This window comes from Castor canadensis, chromosome 14, assembly GCF_047511655.1.
Source record: "Castor canadensis chromosome 14, mCasCan1.hap1v2, whole genome shotgun sequence".
NCBI classification, from domain to species: Eukaryota; Metazoa; Chordata; class Mammalia; order Rodentia; family Castoridae; genus Castor; species Castor canadensis.
The window spans coordinates 101487180-101513602 of record NC_133399.1 but is presented as its reverse complement, the minus strand read 5'-3'; the positions used below and the strand labels follow the sequence as shown (position 1 = coordinate 101513602).

General features: G+C 51.1%; 1 protein-coding gene across 5 annotated transcripts in view; it reads right to left on the bottom strand.

Annotated features, from left to right (window-relative positions):
- The window catches only part of Bmp1 (bone morphogenetic protein 1), a 43173-nt gene that overhangs the window by 3994 nt on the left and 12756 nt on the right, over nucleotides 1-26423 (bottom strand). For 4 of the 5 annotated variants that reach the window (XR_012441564.1, XM_020169800.2, XM_020169798.2 and 1 more), the window contains 13 exons: nucleotides 26190-26295; nucleotides 24692-24816; nucleotides 24049-24164; nucleotides 15087-15189; nucleotides 12997-13113; nucleotides 12620-12765; nucleotides 12291-12486; nucleotides 11424-11549; nucleotides 10632-10792; nucleotides 10060-10240; nucleotides 5947-6072; nucleotides 1094-1221; nucleotides 512-725 (listed from right to left, as the gene is read on the bottom strand). Coding sequence is in view for 4 of the 5 variants with exons in the window: in XM_020169800.2 (XP_020025389.2) it covers nucleotides 512-725; nucleotides 1094-1221; nucleotides 5947-6072; nucleotides 10060-10240; nucleotides 10632-10792; nucleotides 11424-11549; nucleotides 12291-12486; nucleotides 12620-12765; nucleotides 12997-13113; nucleotides 15087-15189; nucleotides 24049-24164; nucleotides 24692-24816; nucleotides 26190-26295 (1845 nt within the window). In the remaining variant the exon portion in view is untranslated. Of the gene's footprint in view, nucleotides 1-511; nucleotides 726-1093; nucleotides 1222-5946; nucleotides 6073-6409; nucleotides 6766-10059; nucleotides 10241-10631; nucleotides 10793-11423; nucleotides 11550-12290; nucleotides 12487-12619; nucleotides 12766-12996; nucleotides 13114-15086; nucleotides 15190-24048; nucleotides 24165-24691; nucleotides 24817-26189; nucleotides 26296-26423 lie in introns of those variants that run through there. The other variant, XM_020169802.2, reaches the window with a different exon arrangement.

Genomic DNA, 26423 nt, shown 5'->3' with positions numbered 1-26423 from the left:
ATTGCCATTTGCCCCTCAGTCTTTGGAATAGGGAGAGCTTCAGAGGTGGTGGCTGAATAAACAAATGAACACAGAGCAAGCCCCTCAAGAACCTGCACTTAGAATGCTGCCTCGTTCATATCATGTGTTAATAAATACCTGTAAAAAGAATGAGAAGTGCATTTGGGGGGTTGAAGGGTGGGTGGGGTGATGTATTGCCAAGTATGCAATTAGTGAAGATGTGGGGGATTCCTTCCTCATTCCTGGGTTCCCAACCCCACCCCCCAACTTGTCACTGCTCTCTGTTTTCTGACTTTCATAACCTCTACCCATGACATACCCTTCCCTGGCCCTCAGTGCTCACTCTGCACCTCTGACCTGGTTCTTGGAGCCCATTGTCTTGTCTCCCAGGGTCACAGGGCTCTGTCTATCTGGCCTTCCTAAACCCTGAGCCTGGCTTAGAGACCAGGATCAGCAGTGCCTCTGGAGCTAATAGCATGAAGGCAGTATGCTGGCCCGAGGCAGGCCTCACCTGTGGAGTGGGACGCTTGGAATCCCTTCCTCTGGACGGAGTTGTCTGAGTAGAAGCGCAGGAACATACGACTGCCTGTGGCCAGGACAGGTTCGGGCTTCTTGCTGCCACAGAAGCGACCAAGAACAGGCGCCTTGGCGTCACGCCCATCAAATACCTCCAGGTGGTCGTAAGCACACTCAGGTTGAGACTCGATGTCCATCTCCATGAAAGTCTGGAAGGCACAAGAGAGGAGTGCAGATTACGGATTAAGTTGGGGGCAGCTGGGGCAGGAATCAGGGAGTCCCAAATCTAGGCTTGATCATACATTGGGGTGTGTGATCCCAGCTCATACACACCTGTGAGAGCAGCCATGGCTGGGAGGATGATGGTTATAGGGAGGACCCAGGAATAGGTAATGGCAGAGACAACCCCACTGCATCCTGAGAAGAGGGTGTTCTGTCTATGTAGACTCAGGAGCTCAGCTAGACCACCCACTCTACAGCCAACACTCCTGACTCAAGCAAGACTTTGGTGAGACAGAAGTGGCCATATGATACGGAGGTGCAGGGGTCCCAAACAGCTGGGCAGTGGGCATCTTACCAGCTTGACCCGATGCCCTGGGGTACTGGAGATAGCCCATGTGCACTCCTTCTTGCTGGGATATTTGTCAGGCCAGTTGGGGCTGGTGATGGTGCCACTGGTGGATGTCACCTTGTGGTCACAGCCAGCTGTGGGAACGTGAGTGATGGAGTGGGATTGGCAGGGACCCCAAGCTCCAGTGCTTCCTATGAAGAGGACCCTTCTCTCCTGCCCGCTCCTTTCCTCTGCCTCTTGTCCCTCACGCACAAGGATTGCGAATAACTGGGAGAACCTAACTGCTTGGTCTCTACAAAAGCCCTGGGTGAGGCCCCTGGCAGCACTCATGGAAGCAGCTCCCTTGGGTAAGTACCCCATCACTTTGCAGCCATCTGGCCACATTACTTCTGCTAGGGACCCCTCATACCACAAATATCCCCCTCTCCCAGCTCTGCAGCCTGAGAATTTTTGTGCATCCTGAGGCTGTCATCCACCGAGCCGCAGCAGCCTCCGCAGTCATGGTAGACCTTGTTACCTGACTCAGTCCTCTCCAACCCCACTCCTGACACCATCAAACAGGCAGCTGGCCCACCCAACACACCTCTGTCCCTTGACCTACTCAGCTCTGCTGGTTCTTATTTCCTTTCCTCACAACCTCACTGTAGGCTTTGCTACCAACACGTCACCCTCTTGACAGCCACCTCCCACTTCTCCAGCATGCTCAGGCCCTAGCTTTCCCAAGGCTTACTTCACTTTAGAGGGACCTCCATGGTCTTTATAGACCATATAGCTAACCCTCTGTGTCCAAAGGAGATGTGTTCTAGGACCCTCCACAGATACCAAAATTCACAGATGTCCAAGTCTCTTATGTAAAATGGCATAGTATTTGCATGGGACCTACTGCATCAGCCTGTACACTTTAAATTATCTCTGGGTTACTTATATAATGCCTAACACAATGTAAATGCTATCTCAACCATTGATATACTGCACTATTTAGGAAATAATGATCAGAAAAAAAGCTTGTACATATTCAGTACAGATGCAACCATCACAGGCCTAACTATACTTTCAACCCAAGGTTGGCTGAACTTAAAGATGGAACTCACAGACCTGGAGGGCTGACCATCTTCTTCCCTGTCTGACTTAGATGACTGTCCTCTGTGGCTGAACTACATGGCTAATCACCCAAAGTGTTTGCTGACACTCCTTGTGGCCCAGCTTCCCTCATGCTGTCCTTCCATTTTAGAAACCCCATCTGCGGGGCTGGGTGCAATGGCTCGTACTATAATCCCAGCTACCCAACAGGTGGTGAGGGGAAGGACTGTGGTTCTAGGCCAGCCCAGGCAAAATGTTAGTGTGAGCCTATCCCAACAAATAAGTGGGGATGTGGTAACACGTGCCTGTATGCACAAGGAAGGAATAGGTAGGAGGACTGTGATCTAAGGCTGGTCCCAGGCAAAAACACAACTCTAGCTGAAAAATAACTTAAAGCAAAAAATGGTTGGGGGTATGACTCAAGTAGCAGAGTGCCTGCCTACCAAGTTCAAGGGCCTGAGTTTAAACCTCAGTATCACCCCAAAAAATAAAGCCACTGTCTCAAGTTCCCATCCCTCCCAGCTGCAGTTTCCTCTTGCCTCCTGAAGAAACCAGGGCCCTCAAACACAACCTTTCCTAACTCTCTCTTGCCTCCTGTCCTGTGGCCTCAGGGGAGGTGTCTCTCCAACCTGTATCACAAAAAAACAAACAAACAAACAAAAAAAACCAATGACCAGTATTCATGATCAGATACTCTGGCAGGTCCCTCTAAGGGCAAGTGTTACGGCTTGGATCTAATATGTCCCCTAAAGGCTCATGTGTTAAAAGTTGGTCCCCAATGCAATGTTCAGAGGTGGCACTTTGGGGATGTCATTGGATCTCATCTCATCCATGGATTAATCCATTGATGGGTTCACAACTGAATGGACTATTGGAAGGTGATGGAAACTAGGAGGTGAGGCCTACCTGGAGAAAGTAAGTCATTTTGGGTGTGCCCTTGGGTGTATCTTGTCTCTAGTGCCTCTCTCTCTCTGCTCCCAGCTGCCATGAGGTGAGCAGCTTTGCTCTACTGTGTGCTTTCCGCCACGATTGATCTTGTCTCAGGTCCAAAGCAATGGAACCAAGTGATCATGGGCTGAAACTTCGGAAAGCATGAGCCAGAATCTTTCTTCCTTTAAGTTATTTTTCTCAGGTGTTTTATCACAGTAACAGACAACTGACTAACTCAGCAAACAGGCAGCCATTGTACTGTGGGTCCAGGGAGGAAAAAGGGATGGGCAGGTACAGCTGGGCCTAGAGTCTGAGGCTCACCAAACATAGGGCTGAGTTCCAGCGGTTCAGGCTCCTGTCTCACCGCTGAGCCATTCCCATTGCTCATCTGCAGCCTCTCATGGCTACTCTGCCCTGCCCTCCCCACTTCTATGCTAGTCTCCCTGCCATTTCCCTTGCACCCCCATGTCATGTCCTTCCCAGCAATGTCTGTGGGAGTGGGAGACCTGCTCTCTTGAATTCCCTACAGAACTCTGCACAGCACTGGATGGTCCACAGAGGTCAGGGCACGTGGACTGATCTACACCCATGTGAGGCACTCCTCAGTAGAGCTTCCCGAGTGAATCTGAAGACAAGCAGGTGGGTAGGTCACTTTCCTGAGACGTGTACACCCTGGCCTGGTTGTCTTTGTTGATGCTATTTTTTATTCAAACCCTCTTTTGCACCAAGACTACAAACACAGATGCTCTTTAGACCACATCAGGACAAAGCTCCCCTCTAGCTAAAAGAAGTGGACACTCTCAATGAAACCCACCAAAAACTTAAAAAGGAGGGGCAAGGATTGAGGGTACTTAAGAAAGAATAATATAGATGAGGTGAATTTGATCAAAGTACAGTTCCTGCATGTTGTAAATACCATGATGAAACAAACCCCTTTGTACAATTAATTTATGCTAAAAAATTAAAAAAAAAATAAGTCAGGCACAGAAAGAAAAAAAAAAAAGAAGTGGAATCTCCGAGTCAGGATTCCCACACCCTGGAGATGGGACTGGAGGTTGTCAACTCCCCACTGGATCACTGTAGGGTGCTTCAATTCTATTTATTCTGCTCAGCAGCTCATTTGTTTAAACCTGGGTTGTCCACTTAATAACGGTGAAGAGTCATTTGCCAAGCACTGTGTTCAGTCCTCAGAGGAATGTTGATAAAACACAATCTCTAAAAGGCGGGATCACTGTTTATCATTTCATGGATGAGGAAACTGAAGCACGGAGAAGTTAAGCGACTTGCCCCAAAGCACACAGACATTCAGGGGTGGAAGCAGGCCTGTATTGTGTTGTGCTGTTGGGATTATACATGTGGGATTATACATGTTGAACAGACACAGGGACACAGAATTAGCAAGTTGGAGCAGACAGTGTTGTAGCATATCTGACCAGGTATCAGATGATATGGCATGAGAGCTATTTTGAAATACAGATTGGACATCCCTTACCTAAAATGCCTGGGACCAGAAGTGTTTTTGGTGATATTGGAATATATTGCACATAGGTAATGAGGTATCTTGGGAATGGGACCCAAGTCTGATTTATGTTTCCTATGTACCTTATATACCCAGTCTGAAGGTAATATTGTGCAATATTTTTAGTGCACCTGCGTTTTGACTGTGACCCACCCCATGAGGTCAGGTGTGGAATTTTCCACTTGTGCCATCATGTTGGTGCTCCAGAGGTTTCAGATTTTGGAGTATTTTGGAGCAAATTAGGGATGCTTAATATGTATAAGCAGGGCTCCAAAGTCAGAAAGGCAGCAGCATGTCCTGGGTGTCCCCAGGGGTGAGAAGTGTGACCAGTAATGGGAATATATGTAACTATGCTGCTTGAAGTATTGCCTCAGAGACGGGTCAATTATGATCCACGTTGTACACAGGAGCAACTGAGCAAGTGGTTACTCAAGGGCACACAGCTAGCCAAGTGGCAGAGTCAAACCAGACACCCTGTCTCCAGAGTCTGTTTTTTCTCTTTTTTTGGGGGGGACTGGAATTTGAACTCAGGACTTCAAGCTTGCAAAGCAGGTACTCTACCTACTGAGCCACATCTCTAATCTATTTTTACTTTGGTTTCCTTGAAGGTGAGGTCTTGTGAACTATTTGCCTGGGCTGGCCTCAAACCTCGATCCTCCTGGTCTCAGCTTCCCAACTAACTAGGATTATAGGCACGAGCCACTGGCGCCTGCCTCAGAGTCTGTGCTTTTAAGCCACTATGTGCCAATAGGAAGCAATTAGAAACAGAAAGACTTGGACGTGTATTTTTTTCTTTCCTTTTTGTGGTACTGGGGCTTGAACTTAGGGCCTACAACGTGAAACCACTCCACCAGCCCTTTTTTGTGATAAGTTTTTTTCGAGATAGGGTCTCATGAACCATTTGGCCTGGGCTGGCTTTGAACCTCAGTCCTCCTGACCTCTGCCTCCTGAGTAGCTAGGATTACAGGTGTAAGCCTCCCTGTGCCTATCTGGACATGGGTTTTAAGAAGCACTGACCACCAGAAGAGTCTGGAAATGGAGCCTCAGGACAGCTATGAGCTCCTTTCCTGACGAAGACAAGGGGAAACCACTAGCATGTGACCATGATACTGCAGGCAGGGGAGGAGGCCTGTGTACCTGGTAGGAGATGAAATGCATGACCTCAGAGGTCACTCACTGCACAGGTAAACTGAGGCCCATGGAGATGGCACCACCAGTCTGCCATTTCCCATCACGGAAATCTCCTGTGCAGATGCCCTGGGGCAATGCCCGGTGTTCAGCAAGCTCTGGTCACCCCCACCATCAGCCTTGGCCTCTGTGCAGCCCTTACCTTCCTTGCAGTCATGTTTGTTGTCATGGAGGACAAAGCCGCTACGACACTGACACTCATAACTGCCAAACGTGTTGACACAGTCTTGCTGGCAGCCGCCGTTGTCCTTGGAGCACTCATCCTTGTCTAAGGGAGCAAACAAGGGTGGTGGGTCTGTGTGGGCTGAGGTCTCGTCACCCCAGGGGAAGTGGAGACCTGGCTGGGCTTCCTCTCATAGGGAGGGAGAGTGCAAGAGCCAGCACCGGCCAGCAGGGCATGTGGGGAGTGGGAGGCCAAGGCGATGGCAAGGTCCCAGGTACTGCATCAAGCGGAGGCAGCTTGTGGGGCCCAGCTGTGGGGAGAGAAGGTAGAAGTGGGTGGAGGGAGGGCTGGGGGTCAGGAGCTGACCAGCATGGGACCTCTACCATTACCTGCTTACTGGACAGACGGACAAGTGGAAAAACAGACACATGGACAAGCAGACTGCAAGAGAAAGGAGCAGGACGCAGGGGTCCCTCTTTTACTTCACAACAAGAAATGTCACAGACACCATCAAAATGGGAAGGGGGTAGGGAAGGGTCCCCTGTCGGCTGAGGGGGACAGGGGGAGAGGAGAGCACCAGTTCTGTCCAGCCAGAGGAGGCAGCCGGAATGGCAGAGCGGAGGCAGGGGGTAGGTGGGCTCCAAAGCCCCCAGCCCACTCCGTCCGAGGTGAGCTTCCTGAGTAACGAAGGGTCTGGGAGGCCTGGCAGGCCTCACTGGGGGGTCCGGTTTCTTTTCTGCACTCGGAATTTGACCTGCTGGGGGCGTCCCCGAGGGGGCTGCAGAGTTGGCCTCTTTTCTGAAACGAGAGAGAGAAAGGAGAAAAGGGACCAAGAGGTGGGGGTGGAGGGCAGGGACCAGGGAGGGAGAGCAGTGGAAACCAGACCCAGGGCCTTGAGGCAGGCGGGCAGGGTGTGGTGGGGCAGGAGGGCAGGCGGACACACATGCAGGCGGGCCATGACACGCAGCCAGGTCACAGAGGGCTGAGTTAGCAGGTAGGAGGAGGCACAGCGACAGGGAAGACCACCGGGCCAGTGGCAAGGGGAAGGGCTGGAGGGATGGCCCGCCCCATGGCGCGCAACATCAAGGAGGAAGAGAAAGGAGAAGTTGTTGGTAGAGGGGAGCAGTGTGTGGAGAGGGCTGCGTGAGGGCTCGCCTCAAATTCTCAGTCTGGCGCTCATGTACAGAGTGTTAGACACAGACACACACACACACTCACATAAACACATCTACAGTCAGGCCCCCAGCACAGCCCAGCACGAATGTACTGCTGTCCAAACATGGTGATACAAATGATCAGGTGACACATACCACAGACACACAGACAGATACAAACCTACTGTATACCATGCAGAAAAAGGTACAAAGACAGTCACACACACACACACCACCCATCCACCCTGCCTATACACAGGTGCACACATGAGATTCACAGGATTTTCTCCCTCATAAGTGGAGAAAAGTGCAGATAGGAACACACAGGTGGGTGCAGACACACACAGGGAGACAGACACACATGCACACTTGGGAACCCAGACGTGGATCAGACACGCACATGTGCAGAGACGCTCAGGCTGATCATGCCGATGGTCTAGTGCACACACTCACACACACATGTGCACTGACACACAGAGATGCACGTGGTTACAGGCATGTGTATGCCACGGCCACATATTCTTAGGTCTGTCTGTGATCATTTTGGGGACAGTGTGCCTGTCATAGAGGCAGGCATTCAGGAAAAGCGGATACCCAGAATTCTAGAGATGAACCATGAGGTAGAAAGATGTCAGCTGGGATTCAATGGGCCAGGTGGGCCTGTGACAAGAGGATCCTGTTCCTGGTATCCCAGGAGAGGAGCCTGAGGGATAGAGCATCGGCTCCTAGAAGACCTGGCTCCCATAAGACCAGACCTGTCAGGGCCCTCAGGGACACAGGGTCAACAGGTAGAGTCCCCATGTTTCTTCAAAAGGGTCCCTTCCATGCACATTAGAGGGGAGTCTGACTGAGGGCCTGAGGAAGCAGTCTTTGCACTAGCCCATGGGACATGTAGGTGTGGGAGGTTCTCTGAGGACATGCCTGGGACTCTGCTGAGAGCTGTATAGAGCTTAGCTCAAGGGCTGAGCAAAGACTGCCCTGACAATTTTGGATCTCCATGTCTTTCTCATATTTGCACCCCAGACGCCAAGTCCAACGCACAGAACACAATATGTGTAAAATAAATACTTGTTGAATGAATGAGTGGGTATGCATGTGAATGGCTGAAGGAATGAGTGACAGAAAGTCAGGCCCAAAGATGGCTGCCTCAGTGTCTGGGCAGGGCTTTGGCACCTGGAGGAGTGGGCAGCCCACCTTGGTGCCAGGGAAACAAGTAACAAGGGATGCAGGGGCAGGGGAGGTGGTGTGGGTCCCAACAAGGAGATGGCACTCACCCTACAGTGCCCAAATGCCCTGGAGGTGCTGGGGTCAGACTGAAGGTCTTCAGGCTCTTGCTTCTCCTTCTTGACTTAGGGTCTCCTCGATGGGTGTCCCAAAAGTCCACACAGCCCCTCCTGGGGGGCCAGAGTCAGGTGCCCCAGGTCCTGAGGCTGCACCTTGATGCCCACCGATGGGGGTCCTCTGCAGATTTCTTGTACGAGGGGGTATTGTGTGTGTGTGCGTGCGTGTGCGTGTGCGTGTGTGTGTGTGTGTCTTATGCAGAGCTGAGTAGGGTGGGCATAGTGTTATGTGGGGTGGGGTGGGGAGACAAGGCAGTAACTCTAGACAGATGTGAGTGTCGCCCTGTCCCCTTCAAGGCTGGAGCAACAGAAGGGCAGGAAGAGACAAGAGTAAGCAGGTAATGGTTGCCCTGGGGCAGCTCCCACCCTGAGCAGGTGTTATATCCCCCCAGCCCTCTGGTGAGCACCTTGTAGGACTTCTAGTTGGGGTCAGGGAAGGAAGGGCTTGGTGTTACAGGGGAGGGTCACGGCAAGCAGTGGGGCAGGGCTGAGGGTGGGGGGCCAAAAGCTCAACTGAGCACTTTGAGCAGAGCAGAGCAGCTGGCAGTGCCAAGCAGGGAACCAGTGCACAGGGGCAGGTGCATTGCATCCAGGTGGGCAGGCAGGGGTGCAGGGCAACCGCACAGGGGACTAAAGGATATAGGACCCTGGGTGGGACAGGAGAAGGAAGGTGGCATAGATGTAGTTGTGGGCTTCCTGCCTCCTGCCTCCTGCCCGCCTATGCCTGGCCCATCAGGAGACGTTGGGGTGAGGGTCCCTGGACCACTCCTCTACAAAACCACCTGCTCCCACCAGCCCACACTTCCTGTTCTTTCCAGCTCCATTGCAGAGCTTCTGACCTTCACTGCCTGGGTCCTTTGCCTCTGGAGGTCACCAGCTGTCTCACAGCCTAGCCTGGGGCCAAAGTCTATGGGATTCCTAAATCAGGGGAGAAGTCTCCTGGGACTCCTCCCCCATCCATCCCCCCTCGCCCCAGGTCCACCTTCGATAGGCTGGGGAGGGTTGTCTGACTACCATTTAGGCCACCCAGAGAGGGGCCTTGAAAGCACAAATGAGCCCACATTTTATATGGGACAGCTCTCAGCTGACATGCTGAGGGGACCTGAGCCCCCCACCCAGGGGAAAAGAGTGGGAAGCTTTGATATCAAAGGCAGGGAGGTGTCTTCCTTTTCAGAAGGCCCAGGCATGAACCCATTTGGCTTGTACAGGGTCTGATTAGAAGTCCAGCTACTGCCAGATAATCTGCCCCAAACAGTCCAAGGAAAACACCCTCCTCTTCTCCATCCACCCCGTGTTCTCAGTCAAACTGAACTCCCTGTTCCAGAGCCTGCCCTCTCTCAGGCCTTGGCTTGCAGGCTCCCAGTACCTGGAATGTTCCCTCCCTTTGTTCTACCCTTCCCCAGGCCTGACAGGCATGGAGGACTTAGGAATATGGGATTCAGATGTCCCTGAGGCTGGCTTGGTGGTGGGTGGTGAAAGGGAGGCAGCAGCAGGCAGGCCAGGTACCACAGAGGGCTGGAAAGTACACAGGGTCAGGGGCAAGGGGAGCCTCGTTCTTTGAGGGAGGCAGGACTTGGAGCTGGGGAGCTCGGGGTTACCTGAGAAGAAGTGGGCCTTGAAGCCCTTTTTGGACACAGTGTTATCGGATTTGAACTCCACACGCATGTTGTTGTACTGGGAGGTGATGACCTCGGGCTTCTCAGAACCACAGAACTTGCCATGCAGCTTGGAGTCAGCTGTGAGTCCACTGCGCACCTCCACAAAGTCATACTTGCACACCTGCAGGGGAACCCAGCTCTGGCTGTCTCTTCCAGGAAGCCTCTCCAGACTACTCCGACACTCGGAAGCTTGCAGAAGGTCTACAGATCCTTTAGCTTTTGGTTAGCTGCTCACCCCCAGCAGATGCTCCAGTGCAATCCACAAAGCCCTGGGGCAGCCCAAGATCTTCCTCACTCTATAGGCTTCAGACCTATGTCCTTCATTCACACCTGCCAGACACTCCTTCAAGGATCCCCCAAGCTTCTGACCCCCACCCACACTGGGTGCAGCGTCTACCTCTACATTCTCTGCCTTTCTGCCTGGACCTCTCCCAGATGGTAGGAGGCAGGTGTTGAGCCTAGGCCCCACAGCCTACACCTTCCTACCCACCCATGCCCTGGGAGGCACTTACATCATTGCCCTCTGTCTCAAAGAAGTCAAACTGCAGGGAGATGCGGTACTGAGTGGGGGCCACCAGCTGCCAGATGCAATTTTTGTTAGGTGGGTACTCCTTAGGCCAGCCTGGGCTGGTGATGGAGCCATTGAGCTTGGTGAGGAATCCACCACAGGCAGCTGGGGAGACAAATGACGTGGGATCATCTGCCAGGAGTCTCTGCTCTAGGAGGCCTGGTCTGGGATGCAGTTGGGAGAAGATAGGGTCTGTAGGTCCTACAGCCACGGGGCTTGGGACAGATGGAAGGAAGCAAGGTGAAGGTGGGGGGTCTCCAGGGGTCTGGAGGAAGAAGGAAAGACATGGAGGGGCTGCACTGTGGCCACTTCTATCACCGTGGCTGGAGAATGGGCCCAAAAACTGCTGCAGGGGAGGCAGGCAGGGAGGGTCTGGGAAAGCAGTATGGTTGGACAGTTCCAGGAGGTGCACAGAGGGGCTGCTCAAAGGTGCCCAAGCTGGAGTCATTAGCTCGAAGTGCTGTCACCAGCACCTTGGGGACATGCAAGAAACTGAGATTTGGTCACCATCAGAGAACAGTGGTTTCCACTGTTCACCTCTAGTAGGTGGTGATATTGATTACCAAGTCAAGATCAGCTTTAATGAAAGAGTAAGAATTAAAATATTCTAAAAGCAGTCACACAGAGTACTAGTACCTGGAGCTGCAATAGAAAATTGGGAGCAGCACTAGGCAATCCCAGCTTGTTCAGGCCACAGGAAAGGGACCAGGGGTCCCAAGGCAGTCTGTGCACTCACCCTCGCAGTGGCGCTTGTCTGGGGCCAGCTCATACCCAGGGTCACAGCTGCATTTGTAGCTGCCCAGGGTGTTCAGACACCGCTGCTCACAGCCTCCACGGTTGGGCCGAGAGCATTCATCTACCTCTGTGGGGAAGGAAAGGGGGTCACAGATTGCAGGCCAGGCCAGGCTTCTTCCTCCTGGCCTCTGCTTGGGGAGGGGGGTCAAGTCCAGGGTCCTCTGGGCTTCCTATGACCCACATCCACCCTTATCCCAGGGAGAAGTCAGATGGAAGCCACACTTGCCTGCTCAGATCCAAGTCCCCTGAGCCCCCAGGGTCACTTGGAACCCCATGAGGAGACCCCACAGAGCCTTCCTTCTGAGCACACAGGTTGACTGGAGGCCACCACCACTTCCTGGTGCCAATCCCTGCTAAAATACTCTGATGGAGCCGTTACTGTGCCCATCACACTGGTAAGGAACTAAGGCTCGGGGAGAACACCTGCCTCTGGTCATTCTTTAAAAACTCTACATTGGCTAGCATGGCGACACTTGCCCATAATTCCTGCTAAGTAGGGAGCATAGGTAGGAAGAGTTCAACATCTGCCCCAGGCAAAAACACAAGACCACAGCTAAAAAATAACTAAAACAAAAAGGGCTGGAGGCATGACTCAAGTGATAGAGTGCTGCCTAGCAAGCACGAGGCTCCAGTACTGAAGAAAAAACAAACAAACCAAAATAAAACAAAAAACCCTCCTCATGGAGGTTGCCCTTTTCCCATGTTCCCACAGCTTGTGAAGATCAGCGCTCAGCAACTTTCTGGCATTTGCCTCCCTCATGGAATCTCTATGTGGAATGAGTGACCGAAGAAGGAATGAAGGAGACACCTTTGAAAAAGTTGACTGCAAAGCCAGCTTTGTTAATGGAGCCATCAGAGACGAACTTGAGCCAGAGGCGACTGGATGTGCTCTTGATATCATCGGGCTTCTCATAGCCACAATAGCGCCCGATGAGGGAGCTGCTCTCACTGTGACCATCACGCACTTCCAGGTAGTCATAGGCACAGCTGTCATGGCGCTCGATCTAGGGGTGAGGGGCTCTGTTAGTGGAAGGAGTTCTGGTTGCCAAGGCCCCAGTCCCTTGGAGTCTGCAGAGAATGGGGCTGTCCCGGAGGACACTAGGGACATTCAAGGGTCAGATCAGTATCTCTGGCTACCTCAAAGGACTGGAACGTGAGGCCCACGTGGAAACCCTCAGACACCTGGATCCGCCAGATACAGACTTTGTTGGGCCTGTAGTCATCTGGGTAATTGGGCGACTGGATATGGCCATTGTCCTTTTTCACATCACCCCCACAGATGGCTTTGGGGACACAGGGACATGGAGACATAGGATAAGGTGGGACAGGTGGTAGGTCAGCATGTTCTCCCCTCACCACTCCTCCTTCCCTTCCCACACAACTAGTCTCCCCATCACCCACCCTACCAACCCCACCCTTCCCTCTGCTTCCATCAAGACCCACACTGAGTCCCTGGGGGCCAGGAGGGAGTAGCTCTAGGATGGTCAGGGACCTCCCCCCCACTTCCTCAGTACCTTCATAGACGGCAAAGAAACCCTTCCCAACCCAGTTGCTGCTGCTGCGGAATTCAACCCAGAGACGACTGTCGGTGGAGACGATGGGCTCCGGGAGTTTCCCGCCACAGAACCGACCTGCAGACAGTGTGGACAAAGGAGCCTTGAGCCCTGACACCTCCCTAAGAAGCTCTACCTCTCCAAGGGGGTTGGAACTCTGTTTTACAGCCACCCTACTGCACGTTCCTAACGTGCATTCCTAACATGACCGCCAGTTGGCTTCCAGCTTGCCCAAGGCCCAATTTGGTTTCAAAGAGCTAGAGACTCCTTTCGGGGGAAGAGAACGTGAGTCTGTTTCTGGAATGATGGATCCTCATAGTATCTGACTGCACATGTGTTTTATTTGAAAACATATTACCAAGCTGGGTGTGGTGGCTCACACTTGTAACCCCAGCACTCGGGAGGTGAGGCAGAAGGATCGTGAATTCCAGGCCAGCTTGAGCTACATAGAAAGACCCTGTCTCAAAAAGCCACATGCATACACACAAATATGGTCTTTCCATATTTGTTCTTCATACCAAAAAGTAATAATCAAGAAATGGACCAAGCTTTTCCTGCACATTAAGGCATCTCTCACAGGCATGACTTCATTGGATCACGTGCAGGGGATGCCCCAGAACTCCTAACTCCAGGATCTGGGGACTAGGTCAGCAAATGATTCCATTGAAATAAAATTCAACAAGAGTCAACAGAAAGGGTGAGGCTGGCCATCTGTGGGATTCTTTGCAGTCAAGAATTGACCATGAATGATTTGTGTGTTCCTAATAAGATTGGGTGTTTCCCAATTTTCGGCAAGGGACAAAGGGAGCTGGCCTAGGAATGTCAGTTATGAGAAAGAAACTGCAGTTTTGGAGACCTAACATGGCTGCAGAGGAAGTGTAATGACAGCTGCTTTGAGCGACTCACAAGAACTCTTCAGATACCAGAAACTGAGGGACAAAGAGAGAGGGTTTGCAAGAGCGTGTCAGGCTGCCTCCTGCAGTCTGTGAGGCAGAGGTGCTAAGGCTGCAGGGCAGGCCTGCACTGCTAAGGACTGCGTCCAGATGGAGAAGCAAGTCATACAGCAACCAGGCTTGATCCAGATGTTCTCTATTAACAACAGACTCACTTTCCGCTAATTCTATGTCAGTTGAAGTGCCTTCGTGTGTGTGTGTGTGTGTGTGTGTGTCTGTGTGTTTGCTCTTTGTTGAAACAAGGTCTCACTATGTACCCAAATTGGCCTTCAACTCATGATCCTCCTGCCTCAGCTTACCATGCACTGGGCTTACAGGCATACACCACTACACCCTACTTTGTCCTGTGGGTGTGTGCGTGTGTGTGTGTGTGTGTGTGTACATGTGTTACCATTTAGGTAGGATCTCACTATACAGCCCCAGCAGGCCTCAGATTCACTCTGTATTCCAGGCTGGCCTTGAATTCATGTTCTTCCTACCTCAACCTCCTGAGTACTGGGACTACAGGCAAGCACACCACACCCAATCTTGCCCTGCAGTTTTGATCCACTTAGTCCCATGTGCTTCACACACACACACACACACACACACACACACACACACACACGCGCATCTCCTGCACACACGATCAGTGACAACATATCCTGTGTAAACAGGGTCAGGCCACCATTTCAAGCATAAAGACTTCTAAGGTGAGTTAACAGCCTGCCCAGCAGGTTTATAACAAGTTGCTTTTCAGCCAGGCTGCAGAGTAGATACCTGAAAGTCAGACCTTGCAGACAGATAAAATGAAGCTTATGCAATCTCTGTGATGCAGGAGAAACCTGGAACTATAGAATGCACAGAACAGCCTGTCTGGCTCTGTCAACTCCTATGATTCCCCCACCTGTATAGTGACAGCCATCCTCTGAGGCAAGCCTAGAAGCCAACACTGAGGAATCTGAGGTTTGGGGGTCACACTGCTGGTTAGTGACTGAGCTGCCAGGACCAACCCCCAAAGACTTCCAGGTCCCACATCAGGATGTCAGCCCACGATGCTGACCTTGAAGGATGAAGACCATGACATAGGTAATTCTGAGAAGGAAGTGGCTCTCTTACCTCGAAGGGGCGCCTTCCTCCAGAAACCATCACGCACCTCCACGTAGTCATACCAGCACAGACGGCTGCGGTACAGGTCCATGGATGTGAAGTTCAGAATGATCTAGGAAGCCAGGGCAGTAGAGGGTTATGCTGCTCCCTACTCTGCATCTGTGCCTGGGGCAGTTGCATGATCACTGCCCACCTTATGTTAGGTGTGTCACCAGGGTAAAAGCTAACTCTCTTTTAGTTGTGGTCAGCATGGCTCCCAGACAGCCCAGTCCCTGCTGAAAACGCACATCAATTGTTCCCATCACAGCATACATAGCAGTCCCACTGCACTGTACCCCCTTCTTCCCAAGTAAGGGTAGCCTCTCTCATTGTGTTGAGTTCAACAGCCCAGCTCCCCTCACAGTCAATATAAGTCGCAATGTCTTTAAGAGGGAACAGGTTTTCCCAGTGACAGAAAGGGCCCAGGATAGTGTGAGGGGACTAAGATGGGAATGAAGGGGCCAGAGAGGAGAAACAGAGGCAAGGAAAGCTGTCACCAATCAGCAGGAATTCACTGGGTAGAGGCCTGCTAACTGTTGCAGGGAACTACCAGATCTGAAACCTTCCCCTGGGGGATTTAACTTATGTCCCTGTGCCCAAGTGACTTAGGATTAGAGGGTTAAGACATTCATATGAAAAGATCATGTGGTTAAAAAACACCAGACTCCAGCCCCCCAGACCTTGGTTTGATCTCAGTCCTGCATTACTGCCTGAGTCCTAGGTGAACCACCAAATCTCCTTGAGCCAAACTCAGCCAGCTCATGTGCAAAAGGTGAGTGAGAGCCTTGGGCCCTCAGGACAGGCACTGTCCACAGGGCCTAGTTGCAGGCTTCGAGATGCTGGCATAACACTGGAGGAGCACAATCACTTTGGTGAGTCTCAACGCTCCCCAGCAAGGGGCGTTTTAACAGGCAGGGGGCGCCCTTTCCAAGCAGGAACCCATTTCCTTGGGCAGGTCCAGAGGGGCCTGCAGCCTGCTATGCAGTCAGCGTTCCCACAAGCTAGGGATTTGGGAAGTGTTGGCCAAGACCTGTGAGGTGGATACAATAGGGCCAAGAAGATCTCCTGTTCTAAGCTAGTGAGATTCTCTGCTAGGAAGGACAGGAGCTCTGCCTCTCCTCTGCCATGATGGATAGTTAGACAGAGTGGAGGCCAGGATGAAACAGATTTCCAGATGGATCCTGGCACCTGCTGTCTATATCAAGACCAATGCAGTTGAGTAAGAGTTTCTGGTTCCCAAGCACTCTCATGCCAGCCTCGTCACAATGTGGGGTGGTTTTAACACCCACCTAGACGGTCCTTCTACTTCCTGGCCTCCCAGTTCCTTGACATCCTCTGTCCACCCTCTCTCTATCCCTTCTGGGTCACTCCCTAGCATGCTATGCCCTGGGCCCAGGCACCATCTGTGTGACCCCTCCATAAACTCCTTTCCCAGGTTCTTGCTCCCCTTTGCATCCCCTAGTTTTTCCTAGCTCATCCTCCAACAGTTCTCACTAAGACCCTCAAAGCACTGAGCCTACAGCATGTTCTCTCCTCTGCCTGCTCCCTTCTCTCCTTACCTTAGTTCACAGTCACCCTTTTTTCTTTCCTTTCTTATTTTTGTATTCATATATCAGTTCTCTTGTTATTATTCATCTTCACTGAAAGTTATTATTGCTGTTATGAGCCCTAGCATTTCCTTCTCTTCCTTCCTTCATTTTTTTTTGCCATACTGGTAATTGAATTCGGGGCCTTCACTTGAGCCATGCTCCCCAGTTCTTTTGCTTTTTTAGTTTGTTCTCTCTCTCTCTCTCTCTCTGTCTTTTTTCTGTTCTTTCTTTTCGTTTTTTTTTTTAAAGTATTAGGGTTTGAACTCAGAGCCTCATGCTTGCTAGAAAGGTGCCCTACCTATCTGCCACTTGAGCCACTCCGTCAGCCCTTTAGTTTGTGTTTCAGACAGGGTTTTATGCTTTTGCTGGGATTGGCCTTGGACCTCAGTCCTCCTACCTTGGCCTCCTGAGTAGCTGGGAATTTAGGTGTGTACCACTGTGATGAGTAAGTCCTAGCATTTTCAAACACTGAAGTTATAAATCTATTCTAGCTCTTGCTATGGAGCCAGTATCTCATCTTTTTAGAAAATGACCACATGCACCCACAGAGGAGCAGCCAAGAGCTGGTACGGCAACCCTTCAAAGCAAGTCCATGTCAGCCTGGATGAACACCTCCTTGCACACAACCTCCACACTCATGCTCCTCTTCCTCCTCATTATACTCACTTGCAAACTACAGCCAGGTTTCATTCAACTTGCTGCTGCCTCCTCCTGCCTGTACCAACAGCTAGAGAACCCCACAAAGCCCAGCCGATGTCTCACCTGGTACTCCAGACACCTGTTTGCTGGGCCCTCGATGCTGCCAGACACACCTTCTACCCCTCCCCCCCAACACACTGCTCTTCTCTTTTCTAGCTACCTCATTTCTTCACTCTCAGTCCTAGTCTCACCATCATCTTTTTCTGGGATTAGTTCAGCAGTCCTTGATCCTGGCTTTATCCCCAGCCACAGCAACCACAGCAGGGCTTTTATGATATAAATTTGATTACATCTTCCCTTTGTTTAAAATCCTTTAATGTAACTCAGCATAAACCCCAAAGTCCTCAACATGAAAGGCATTTACGGTCTGATCCTGTCATCTCTCTGACTCCATCTCTCACCACTCTCCTCTTAGCTTACTTGGCTGTAGCCATATTGACTTTACCTGTGCTCAACACGTAAAGCCTTCCTCAAGGACCTCTGCATTTTTTGCCTGGAAGTTCTTCCCAGCTATCTGCCATGTGCTCCCTCACTTCCTGCTAGTTTCTGTTCCAACTCACATGACAGGAATAAAGTCTTCCCTGACCAACCCACATGAATCAGTTACCCTCCTACCCCCCACCTCCGCTCCCAACACTTATCACCATCTGACTTACTGTGCAGTGACTTGCTTATCTGTTTATTGTCTGTCTCTCCTCTGCCCCACATTGAAATGTAAACCTAGACAGTCAGGAATTTCATTTGTTTAGTTCCCAGGGGACTCCTCAGCGTGTGGCACATAGTCGGGACTCAGGAACTTCTGAGTGGAATTCTCCTTTTAGGAGTTTATACTACAGACAGATTTGCTTAACTGTACAAGGTAGAAGTGTAAAATGTAAAGGTGTTTACTGAAGCATTTTGGGTAGTAACAAAAACTTGAAAAAGCTTAAATCAGCCATCTATGAAATGAGCCCTGAAATATTAAACAAAGGGAAATCAGGAGGATAGAATATTAAGCAGCCATGAAAATGAATGCGGCACATCTGTATGGGCTCGCACGAGCGAAGATGGGTTGCACACTATGTATGGGTGTGTAAAGTCCTTCTGAGTTTGTGCACACACAAATACCCTCGCAGGGTCTGGAAGGGCACAACAAATGATTCCAATATCCACTCACCTCTGACAAGTAGGATTTTTTTTTTACTTAGGCATTTCTAGACTGTTCAAAAATTTTACAACATGGGTTGGGAGCGTGCCTCAAGTATTAGAGCGCCTGCCTGGCAAGTGTTGAGGCCCTGAGTTCAAACACTAGTACCAAACAAAAAAAAAAAATTTACAACATGCTTATGTTATTTTTATTTGGGAAAGGACAAAAATGTCTTTCAAAGATATGCTGCACAGAGGGAAAGAAATGCAGAGGGCCAAGCAAGGTCCCAGCTCCCAAACCTGCAACCTTCACTCCTGCAGGGGCCCCTGGGCAGCCGGTCTTCCTGCTCAGCAGCCATGCTACAAACAAGCATCTGCTTTCCCTCATCCACAGAAGTAAGTCTGGCTCTGTCCATGGAAGACTGGTTCCAAAGAGACCACACCCAGCGGGCAGGAACCCAAAGGGCCCACCCAAGACCTCCCAAAGGGTAGGAGGATCCGGGGTCACCTGTGGAGGAGGAAGAGACCTGTGCTGGCAGTTAGCAGCACCCTCCAGGGAGGCCCATGTGTGGCTATATTGAGACTGGAGGTGTCTAATTAAGAGTTGTAGTGACTTCTGTCATGTGGGCACAGCTGTGCCCTGTGGCAGGGGCCCTGCCTTTTGCCAAAGAAAACCTGGCCAGCTCCACCACTTCCTGGCTGGGGACCTTGGGCTGTGGCTCAGCTAGCTTCCTTGAGCCTTAGGGTCTTTGTCTAACAATTGGAGATGGCCATAGTGACTGCACTGGGAGACAGGAGTATGGCGTCTCCTAGCGCACCCACAGGTGGGGAGACCTCTCCACACTAGGGGATGCTCTCAGGGGTGAACTGATAGAATCACTGCTTCTCATTTCATTCAGGAGCTACACTGCATGCTAGGACTATCAACCCTCAGCCGCTCACTGACTTCAATGTGGAAGACACGGCACTGAACTCCTCGGTGCCTATTTACTTATTTGTAAGAGGGTGAAGATGATAGGACTCACCTCAGGGCTTAGGGGAATGAAGCCCAGTAAGCAAAGCTCACATCTGGGGCTGGCACAGGGTAAGCAGTCAAAAAGTGCTGATTTTACCTTTAGAACTGAATTAGCGTAAGATCAGATCCTAGCAGTAAAGATTGGCAAACAAGGTGCCTGAGACCCTGACCAGGGTTTACTTGTTTAATGATTTGAAACAGAAAGACAACAGCAGCTAACATGGCTGAATTGTCACTCTATGTGATTGGAATTGCTCTAAATACTTTCTGTAGATGAATCTGTTTAATCTTTATATGTATCCCATGTGGGAGGTACTATCACCAGGCCCATTTCTCAGGTGGGAAAAAAGGCACAGAGAGGCTAGGCAACTTCCCCAAGATCTCACAGCCAGTAGACAGCACAGCTGGCAGTCAAACCCCTGGCTCCCAAACTGACCCCTTCACCACTGCACCATGGGCCTCTAGTCCACTCTACTAAGCAGCTATGCGAAGAAGAAGGGTCCACTTTTCCTTCCTTCGCACAGCCCCATGCTCTCTAGCACCCAAGAAGCAGGACTTAGGACTCAGGCTTCCCAGAGTGGGGAGGGATCACTTCTGCCTGGTTGGGGGATGGGAGGTGGGCCTGGGAAGGCATGATGGGGGATGAGGAATTAGGGTTGGATCTTAAAAAGCAGGAGGTATTTCTGAAGGCAGGGATGGGAATGAGGGTGGGTGTTGCCAGTTCCAAAAGACATTTGCCATTCTTATCTTCCTGGCTCCTCTAAAATGTCCTGTTGGCCACAGGTTCCTCCTTAAAACTATCTCCTCCTAGTAAAGTCTGCTTGGTTGCCTGGGAACCACTGCAAGTCCTCAGGTAGGTCACTGCTAAGCTAACTGAGCAAGTGTAGACACTGGAGATCCTAAAGAAGGCTTTCGAAGCAGCTCTTCCTTGTGGTTGACATACCTCGATGTACATGTTGTCCCCTATCCTTCATACTTCTGGCCATAAGCTGAGCCCTGGGAAGTGAAAAACAGCCTCCCAGCAGCCAAAATCCATGTCAAAGTCCACCCAGCCCAGCAGGTGGCTTTATTTAAGGTTTACTGTTGAAAGATCACAGACTTTGGAGTCAGTCTAGAACTGAATGTCAGTTCCACTGCTACGATCTGTGTAAACCTGAGTGCAGATCTGCACTCGGCAGTGTGAGCCTCTATTCCCTCACTATACAGGAGGGATGACAGTACCTTGCTTGTAAAATTGTGGTGGGGAGAAATGAGTTTGTGCGTGTAAGATGTCTAACACTTTGCCTGACACATAATTGTAACAACAAAGTCAGGGTACAGTCAGTTCAAAATGGTAGAAAAGCCAGGAGTTCAGTTTGTCCTCAAATTCACAGTCCACCTGCCATTACCTCCAGAGTGCTGGGATTACAGGTATATGTGCCACCAGCTATCTGTAGGCCCTTTCAAGCTTAATGTTCCTAGGGTGCCATCGTGGATTTACTTACAACTTGATCACCTGTCACTTGGTGCACTTCGATAGCTACACATTGATTCGTCTAGAATTTGTATCCTACACTCTCCAACACATCAAAAGCACATAGGTTTGCTGACAAGCACTACAGTAATTGCTGATGTGCAACACAGCCTTACTGAAACCATAGACTTGTGCATCACTAGCCAGGTTCTAGAGCTGGGCAAGATGGCTTACACCTGTAATCCTAGCTACCTGGAAGGCAGAGATCAAGAGGATCATGGTTCAAGACCAGCCCAGGCAAAAAGTTGAGGAGACCCCTCAACAAATAAGCTGTACATGGTGGAGCACACCCTGTAAACTCAGCTATGGGGAGGTATAGGTATGAAGACCACTGTCTGAGGCTAGACCTGGGCAAAAACATGAGACCCTATCTGAAAAATGACTAAAGAAAAAAGAGCCCTTTTTTCTTTAGGGGTGTGGCTCAAGTGATAGAGTGCCTGCCTCTAGCAAGCATAAGGTCCTGAGTTCAAACTCCACTAATGCCAAAAAAAGAAATTCAGGTTCCACATGACCTTAGCTCAGTTACTGAATTTTCCAAGTCTATTTTCTCGTATGCAAAACAGGGACAATGTCAGTACCTGGCCTATAATGTTAGTGTGCTAACCAAAAGACGTAACGCATGTAAAGACATGCACCTGGTCAATCATATGCTTAATAAATGTTAGTTATTATTATTATTTGTGGGTGAGATTTCCACAGGCTGGAGTAGAGGGGACCCTTGGGAGAGGGATGAAAGCAGCCAGGGCTCGGTCAGTTCAAATTAGCCAAAAGGATTGCAATTTTAAGTGAAGAGACTTGGAATGAGAAGAACAAGGAAGAGATGGGTTTGCTTTTGAGGGAAGATGGTAGAACGCCAAGCAAAAAAGATGACAGCATTACTCAATTTTCAGTAGAAGTCCATCTGATGTGAGAATGATCTTCAAATTGCAAAAAGTAAAAATAAGCATCGGTTGGAAAGGAAAGGGAAGCTGCCCCATAATTCAGAAGAGAGTTAGGGACACCTCTCAAAATTGGCTTTGGTCTCTCGGCTCACCAACGACATCAGAGACAGTCAAATAACTTGCAGATGTGATCAGCATATGCAATCTCGAGAACCCAAAGCAAAAGCTTTCCCAAACTTTATGGGGTAATGCGTGTGTGGGGGTTGGGAGGGGATTAGGAGTGGATTCTGGGAATTGTAAACCACTGAGCCAAATGTCAATTCCCAGTTAACTGTCTGTGGCCACGTAGCACTTGATTGCTGGGAGCCAGTTTGAGTTCACTTGAAACAAGACCCATCAAACCCACTTCTCTTCCTTCTTAAAGGGGGTGTTCTCACCTAGCCAGACCTGGTGGTGTATGCCTAAAATCCCAGCACTTGGGAGGCTGAAACAGGAGGCTCATGAGACTGAGGCCAGCTGGGCTCAGTTTGAGACCCTGTCTCAAAACAAACACCAACAACAAAAAGTTAAGGGGGTTTTCTCCATTGGCAGAACAGTGGAAGTGATTTGGTTAGGCGTTCCAGCTTATGTATTTAGCATTTATTCACCACTTCCTGTACCAGGGACAGAAGATGGCAAGCAAGGTCTGATCAAAGACCAGGCCAGAGATCCAGAGGACACACTTATGAAAAGAGCCATGGCAGAAGTGAAAGACTGACCACCTGCTGGATTGGTGGAATGCTTGTTCAAAACCACCTTAGAGAGATGTGGGCATGAATGACGCAACCAATCACAACAAGGGATCTAGCTCAAGGCTTCTGCAGTACGTCAAATACCACATTCCAACCAAGGGAACAAAGTCTCGTAGCTCATTCTTGGGAGCAATAAAAACATGAAGGACCGAAGAAGGTCCAGGTTGCACATGACAAGTACATCTAAGAAGGCAGGAGGGTGACCTCCCCAGGTTGGAGGTTAAGTTACAGTGAATTGTTCTTGAGGGAAGGACTGAGATCTTTAGGGACAGTGGACCCCCTCTCTATTAAGAAGAGACTTTAGAACAGGAAGAGCTGGTTAGAGAACAAAATACAATATTGTGAGAAGTAGTGAGCCCTTTGTCATCTCAGGTATTCAAACAAAGCTAATTAAACATACATGAGGGATGGCAATAGACAGGCTAGGGCCCTCTGGGTACTTGGTGTCCACTCTGCTTGTCTGCATGAATAGCAAGCAAAGCAGGCTTCCCAGAAGAGGTCTTGTCTGAGTAGACCAAGAAGATGCAGACAGCTTTGATTCACTTCTATAGCTGCCCAAAGCCAGCCTTATCACAGTGGCAGTACATGTGAGAACCTAGAGCTTACCCACAGACTTTGGATCAGGACTGACATTCAGGTGACAGGGAGAGGGAGAAGAAATGGGATGCCAGTGAGAGAGAGCCAGGGACACAAAATCAGGCCCAGAGGCCAGGTAGGAGGAAGGAAGGATGGGAAGGAGAGATGTACCAGGAAGCAGCCTGCTGGGGGCACCTGTCTTGTTCCTTTACTGTTCCCAGGATCAGAACTGTCAGAACTGGGAGGGGTCCTTTGGGAGGCCCTGACCCAAACCCTGAGGACAAAGATGAGAAAGCCCAGGATTGGGGCTGAGCAGTTCATCCAAGGCCACCCAGGCTATCAAAACCAAGGCTGGGATAGAACCCAGCCCTGGGAAACGTTCATATTCCTCCTCACTCCTCATTAGTTGTGTGACTAAATTACGTGACCTCCTTGTGCTTCAGTTTCCTCCTCTGTAAAATGAAGACAAAAGATTGCCAGGAGAATAAAAAGAAAGAAAAGCATTCAAGAGGAGCCGGACGATCAAAACTGAACTGGCAGTGCTGACTCACAATACCTGAGAGCCAAGGCAGGCTGAGAGTTGGTGGGAACACTTGTCCTCACTGTGGTGTTCCATCAGACTTGTGAGTTGATGCATCCCGGTGTGGGGACGGTCCCTAAGCTGGGGCTCCCAGGAGGAAATATGGTCTCTCCCTCCCAGCAGAGGAGGGGAGGCTTAGACGCCCACGACTGACCACAGTTACCTTCTCCCCAGGTGTGACTGAGATACGCCATACGCAGTGCATGTGAGCGGAGTAGCCGTTGGGGTATTCAGGAGAGGAGAAGTTGCCTGTGCTGTCCTGTAGGGTCTCTCCACAAGCTGTCAAGGAAAGGAAATAACTGGGCAGCTGGCTACAGGCACCAGATCCCCCTCCCCCTGGCTCACCTGGTGCCCTTTGGTGGTGAGAGGAGTAGCTGAGGAGTGGGGCTGGTTCTGTGCCTTTAAGATCCATCCCTTCCTCCTTACACACAGGCACATACCATCCTATCACCCTGGCCTAAGGCTGTCAGGGTAACCAGATGCACTGTTGTCAAGGTAACGTGGGTCCCAGAGTTAAGGTCAAGCTCCTTTTGATGGGCCTCACTCCTCACTGCCCTGGAATGGCTCTGTTTTCCCCTTTTCTGCTTCTACCATGTACTCTTCAATCCTCTAGACCCTTCCCTCTCAAAGATGGGTGCTCAGAGCTTAGTCCCAATTTGGTCCCTGGGTGGAAACCTGACCCTCCCTTGACATTCCTCCCCCAACACCCTCCTCTGAGACCTACAGCTCTGACTTTGGTGGCCCCAGGCTGCCTCCCTTGGACCTTGTCCTCCACCCCTCCTGGCCTGTCCCTTTCTTGCTCTAACCTGGGCACTTGTAGAGTTTGCGGGCCTGGGCGATGTCCCCTTTGCTTAGTCGGGTCCTTTGGCCGATGGGAGGCTTTACACCATTCACCTCATACTTGGGAACAATGGTGTCCAGGAAGATGCCCCTGAGGATGACATGTGCAAGGTAGGCAAGAAGGGAAGACGGCAGGCCCATCTGCACCCTCAGGTCACGACCCTGCCAGAGCCCAGACATTCCTCGGCAGGGTCAGGGACGGGTGGAGACATCTCACCCTGTCATTAAGCTGCCCACTGACCAGCAGCCACCCTGTTCCGTGGCAGCCATACCGCAGGAGCTGGGGGAGCCCCAGGGATGCTTTGGGTGGTCAGAGACCCAGGCCTACGATGGCAAAAGGACTCCCTGGTGCCCCGACTCAGTCTGGCCCCAACTCCCAGCCCCAGGAGAACTTTGGGCCCCTAGTCCATCATCTCTGATCACACCCAGCTCCTGCTTCTAGGCCTTACATGCTGATTCAACCTGGTGAACTTCTCCCAGGTCTGCCCAGCCAAGTCGTCATCCTCCAACACGCTGTGTCTGACAGCATCTGGAGCAAGGCCAAAGGGCAAGAGCAGCTTCCACCGTGGCTGGCCAGCTCCCAGTCCCCAGTGTCCCTGTTCCCCAGTTCCTCCCTGCTAAGCCCTGGTGTTTCATGTGGGAAGAGAAGGAAGGGGAGGCAGCAGCCCCTCACCTCCCTAGGGCCCCTGACTCACACCCAGCTGTGCAGAGCAGAGCAGGGGTGGGGTGGGATGTGGTGGGAAATGGAAGGAGGGTCTGTGGGTGTAGCGGGCAGAATGACCTCACTGCCCTTCCTTGGTCTCTGTTCTCAGGTCTGGAGCAGGAAGAATGAATGTAGAAGGACTTCAGAGAAGAGGGGGATGGGCCACCACCCCGGGGCTGGAATGTGGATGAGGAAAGAGTTAGGCACAGGAAGGCCACTCCAGGAAGGAGCATTGTGGGGAGTGGGGTGGGAGTTCCCCACACCCTGGTGGCAGCAGCTGGGGAGGAGGCTGGGCCGCCAACTCCTGGGGATTCTGACTGTGACTTCTGGGAATCCAGCAGAGTAAGAAGGCATCGTGAGAGTGGTGATGGGGACCAGTCCAGAGCAGGAGTCAGGCTTTGTGCGAATTAGCCACCCACAAAAGGCAAATAACTAGAAAGGGGTACCAATGAGAAAAATATGCCCTCTCAGGCAACAGATGAGACAAGCTCAGAGCTCCTTTGAGCTGGTACAGTTTAGGGGCTCATGGAGTGCTAGATTTCAGCCTTCCAGGCCAAAGGCCCTTAGCGTGTACAGCTATAAGCAAGGAACTTGGGCTGGCCATCACTCCACCCTAGAAGAAGACAATAGGGCAGGCAGACCCTGTGGGTGGGGGCTGCCACAGCGCCTGCCACAGCAGGGCAGGCCAGGGCAAATGGGAGCTGGAAAGGAAATGGTTTCCAGAGGGCAAGTCCCTGGAAGAGACCCAGCCCATCTCTCACCTGGAGAACGTGTTCCGGGCATAGTGCATGATACTGTCGAAGTCATAGGTCTCCCCCAAGGACTCCACCTCTTGAATTTCCATCTTCAGGAAGTTATACTCCTGCCCTGGGAGGACCAGGAGAAGGGTGTGTGGGGGAAGAAATGACCTGTATATCTCCCTGTACCTGTGAGGGACCGCCTACCTAAGGGTCTGGAGAACAGCCAAGGGGAGCAGGGGAGGGGGTGGGGAGGTC